General features: G+C 52.3%; 1 protein-coding gene across 1 annotated transcript in view; it reads left to right on the top strand.

Annotated features, from left to right (window-relative positions):
• The first annotated feature begins 3,847 nt into the window (after positions 1-3,847).
• Positions 3,848-5,402, top strand: part of LOC106807457 (homeobox protein Hox-B6-like) — a 23,979-nt gene continuing 22,424 nt past the window's right edge. Inside the window, exon 1 of the mRNA XM_014809788.1 lies at positions 3,848-4,480. Coding sequence (XP_014665274.1) covers positions 4,030-4,480 — 451 coding nt within the window. The 5' untranslated portion in view covers positions 3,848-4,029. The remainder of the gene's footprint in view (positions 4,481-5,402) is intronic.

Here is a 5,402-nt window from a genome sequence, read left to right as displayed (position 1 = left end):
ATTATATATATATCAATATATATATTAATATGATATTTATATAAGTATAATCAATATATATCAGCAGTATACTTACCCGCTGTGCGGCACGAGCACATATATGAATGAGCGCTACATAACACATGTATTATTGTTTCTTCCATGTTTGTTCGTTCTGCTTTAACAATTCGACGCAATAGGCAGGCGAAATGTCATACATTCTTTAGGCGATAGGCATTTCACTGTCGCATGCTCTCCACGTGGCGTCTATTCCAGCGCCGTATTTCGGCGGACACACATAGCGAAATATTTTCCTATTTATAGCCATGTGCGGCCGTCAGCCTCATAAAGTCACGCGCAGCATAATCTTCCAATCTCCACGAATTGCCTCCCTATTGTCCATCCGTCAGCATCACTTAGCGTTTAAACCCCCTTTTAAATTAGTTTCGGCTACTGGTCGCAGGCAGCCATTAATTGCTGTACGTGCACCTTCGCGCAACAGCGCGCGCTTCTGCCGGATACTCTACTATACTCTTGCGTTTGCGAACAACGCTTGCGTACCTGCAAGCGATCGCCAGCGCGTGTTTTGCCATCGATGGACATAGCCTATCTGACGCCTTTGCTGCTGGCTTCGCTTAAAGCGAAGCGCGAGCGTCGCAGTCTTATTACTTGATTGGCTCTTTCTCCTTCGTCTCTGTACGTAGTTTTCCGCGTTCATACTCAATATCCCAACGAATCTCACTGCGGCGCCATTCATTTTCTGCTGCTGAGAACACCTGTCTTTGCGTTTAAATCATGGCCGACTCCCATACGCTACACTCGCCGCGTTTGGCAAGCCGTCGGTGGTGGCTGATGGCGAGCGGATCCACGAGCCGACGGCAGCGTGAGACGAACACCAGGCTCTGTCGCCGTCGACAAGCTTCACGATCGATGAGATCCTGCGCTCGCGACAGTTCGTGGTCAGCTCAGCGACGAGTCACGACGCACAGCGCGCAATGTCTCAATCGATTATGGTATGGAATCCTCGGCAGTAGTATTCTCGCTGGCTGCAGCTGTACAAGGATACAGACCCGCGAAGCTTACGCGTAAGTAGTAAACACATACGGAATTTACTAGTTGACGATTCGTGCGCTATCTTACTTACACGGGACCGCCGCCGCCCGCACGGACTGCGACGACCGACCGACCGACGACCGCCCGACGGACTGCGCGACGACCGACCGACCGACGACGACGGACGGACCGCCGACCGCCGACGACGACCGGCCCGCGGACTCTGTCCCGACCGGAACGACGACTCGCCCGAACGGTGACGGACGCGCCCGACCCGGCCGACGAACCGACGCCGATCCGACTCGAACGCCCGACGACCGCCGCCCGCGGACGCGACTGCCCGAGCCTGCCCAGACGACCGACCGACGACCGACGAGCGAGCGACGACCGACGACCGCGACGACCGACCGACGAACCGATTCGATCGAACGCGACGATCCGAGCCCGATCCTGACCGACCGGACCGACGACCTACCACCCAACGACGGACGACCTGACCGGGACCTACCACCCAACGACGACATCCGAACCGACCGAGCCGACATCAATTAATCTCGACCGACGACTGCCGCCGGACGACCGACCTACCACTCAAGCGACACGATCGTATCGACCGACCGACGGACGACCCGACCGATCCGACGATCGACCAATCCTGACGACCGGTATCCCGGTCCGAGCGACCGACCGACCGACTCGTCGACCGACCCGGACGTCATCCCGACCGTCAATCGACCGATCAGACGCCCGACGACGACAGACAGTTAATGCGACAGACAGAAATAGATGTCTGAGGCAGTTAAAAACAACCACGAGCAGATTAAGTGTGATGATCATAGACAAGAGACACAAGAAGCCCTCCTGACGCTCGCCCTTTGATGTCCGGAGACACTTGTGAGTTCTAGCAGCGGGTCATCGCGGACAGCGTCGAAACTCATAAACGTTTCAATGTTAATATATGGCAAAATGGCCAGAAGTACTGCCAGTCGCACTCACCGGTAATTTCCCTGCCATTTTGTGTTTGCTATTTTGCTGCTTGTTGTTTACTGATTGTTTGTCTGCTCCTTGCTGTCGCCTATGCGCGTTAAACTAACCACATGGTAACGCCTAGGTCTCTAACTATACATTATCTATATATATTATATATATTATTATTATATATATATATATATAAATAAATATATTATGTTATATTATGTGATATTATTAAGTGATATATTATGTTATGTTATGTGATAATATTATGTGATATATTATGTTATATTATGTGATAATATTATGTGAACGCGTCAACGCGCGTGTGAATCGGTGATTCGCGGGTTGTGTCAACTCTACTGGTGACGACAATTAACGAGCACGGAAAATAATTGTCGCACTACTAAAGGAGACTGACGATCTAATGTTGATGCTGACAAACGTTTACATTGAACCGTAACGTTAAGAGCGTATTAAGTATGTTACGCTATAAATACTTAATACTTAATACTTAATACTTAATACTTAATACTTAATACTTAATACTTAATACTTAATACTTAATACTTAATACTTAATACTTAACACTTAATACTTAACACGTATGTAGTGTATAGGCAGAACACTAGTAACAGGAAAAACACTGTTTCCTACACTGATATAGTAATACGCTGATATATAGGCAGGCGATAGAGACACAATTCTCTATCAATGCCGACAGTAAATTCGACTCTGGCGCATGGTGACTGTCGGTTTCGGTGTCGGTTTCGGTGACTGTCGGTTTTGGTGTCGGTTTCGGTGACTATTGGTTTCGGTGACTCGTTTTTGCACGCGTGAAACATTACACGGGCTCTTTACCGAGGACATGCGTTCGCAAATAAAAGGCGGCGGACCACCCGAGTGACAACAGTGCACGTGACAGTACCGGATTAAACAATATAATAACAGTGAGCGTCAACGCACGTCACGATAACGTCACATCCGGTAGCGAACTATATAGCCCTTCAACACCACAATAATGAACACGACAGTGTGTGTATAATAGAAACGCACAGTAAAAGATATTACACGTAAATGGCCATAAAATGAATGTAAACTATGTCGCATTTCGAGGCTTATAGTACGCTCGGATGCATGAGATGCCTCTTTCCGAGATTAGGACTACACAAGGTTATATCACTGTTTATCCTGAGACCAGATCGTTTTCATATAGCATGTGTTAGATGCATTCTGTATGGTATGCAATAACTGTGAAAGATTGAAAATATTAAACTTCACGTGACTCCAACTGACCCAATCAAAATGCAATATTATGGGATCGAGTTGTCAACAGGAACGTATTAGCCAATCAGATACCTCGGTGACGACGTGCGTTGAAGGCCGTAGCCTCATAAAGAATATTCTTCGGAATCTAATGACGGTAACGATGAAATAGAGAACCTAACGTTGATCACAAGATCTGGTAAACGCTACGGATTACAGTAGATCCAAAATTAACATAGTATTTCGATATTAAAATGTGAAAAAGGTCTGGCTTCGGTCGTAGCTCGTGTGAGACCACTTATGCAATGAGCTAATAACACATGTATTATTAGTTCTTCATGTTTGTTCATTCTGTTCTTAACAATTCGACGCAATAGCAGGCGAAATGTCATACATTCTTGGCGATAGGCATCACTGCGCATGCTCTCCACGTGGGTCTATTCAGGCCCAGCTATTGGCGGACACCAAGCGAAATATTTTCCTATTTATAGCCATTGTGCGGCCGTCAGGCCTCATAAAGATCACGCGCAGATAATCTTGCAAATCTCCACGAATTGCCTCCATTGTCATCCGTCAGACCATCACTTAGCGTTTAACCCCCTTTTAAATAGTTTCGGCTACGGTCGCAGGCAGCCATTAATCTGTAGTGCACCATCGCGCAACAGGCGCGCGCTTCGCCGATACTCTACTATACTCTGCGCGTTTTGCCGACAACCGCGCGTACCTGCAGCCGATTCGCCAGCGCGTGTTTTGCCACGCATGGACATAGCCATCGACGCCTTGTGCGGCTTCGCTTACACGAAGCGCGAGCGTCGCAGCTATACTGATATGGCTCTTCTCTCCTCGTCGCTGTACGGTTTCGCGGCATCTCATATCCCCAACGAACTCACTGCGGGCGCATTTCTGCGCGAGAACACCGTCTTTGCGTTTAACATGGCCGATCCCATACGCTACCAACTCGCGCCGTTTGGCAAGCCCGTCGGTGTGGCGATGGCGAGCGGATCACGAGCCGACGCAGCCGTGAAGACGAACACCAGCTCGTCGCCGTCGACAAGCTTCACGATCGAGAGCATCCTGGCTCGCGACAGTCGGGTCAGCTCAGCCGACGAGTCACCGACGCACAGCGGCAAGTCTCAATCGATATCGGATGATCCTCGACAGAGATTCTCGTGGCTGCAGTGTACAAGATACAGACCGCCGAAGCTACCGCGTAAGTAGTAAACACATACGGACATTATAGTTGACGATTCGTGGTTCTTACTTACCACGGACCGCCCGCCCGCCCGACGGACTGCCCGACCGACCGACGAGCGGCCGACCCGCCCGACGACTGCCCGACCGACCGGGGCCGACCGACCGACCGCGGACGGACCGCCGACCCGCCGGGACCGACGACCGCCCGACGGAGCACGACGAGCCGACCGCCGTACGGACGGGACCGCCCGACGCCCGACCGGGACGACGCCCGGACGAACCGACCGCCGCCGCCCGACGGACTGCCCGACCCACCGACCGATCGACCGCCCCGCCCGCCCGACGGACTGCCGACGCCCGACCGAGCCGACCGACCGACCGACCGATCGCGAGCGAGCGACGACCGACCGACCGACGACGACGACCGACCCCCGACGACGACGACCGACCCGCCCCGATCCGACCCGGACCGACCGACCGACCGAACAAGCGACCGACCTACACCCAACCCGCACCGACGAGCGACGAGCCCTACCACCCACCGATCCCCCCCCCGCGCACAACCGAGCGATACCTTGACGATCAACTTAACCGGAACCGCCAGACTTGCTCCGACCGACGACCGAACCTACCACTCACCGACCCGACCGAACAACGGACCCGACCGACGACGACCGCACCGACCGACGAACGTAGCGACCAACCTTGCGGACTCGACCTTGAGCCGTCCGACGCACCGCGGAGCCGACCCCGGGCGCGTCCGACCGATTCCGACCGACGACCGTCCAACGACCGCACAGACGCCGCGCCGACCGAGCGACAGACACATGGACAGACTAGACAAATCGATTAGGTGAGGCAGAAAAACAAACACCACAGACACGACGATAAGTGAGCATCCATAACAAAGACACAAGAGCCCTTCCCCCTGACGCCGC

The sequence above is a fragment of the Priapulus caudatus genome, unplaced genomic scaffold (assembly GCF_000485595.1).
Source record: "Priapulus caudatus unplaced genomic scaffold, Priapulus_caudatus-5.0.1 Scaffold216, whole genome shotgun sequence".
NCBI classification, from domain to species: Eukaryota; Metazoa; Priapulida; class Priapulimorpha; order Priapulimorphida; family Priapulidae; genus Priapulus; species Priapulus caudatus.
Note: the sequence above shows the minus strand (reverse complement) of the source record. Positions and strands in the feature narration are given on the sequence as shown.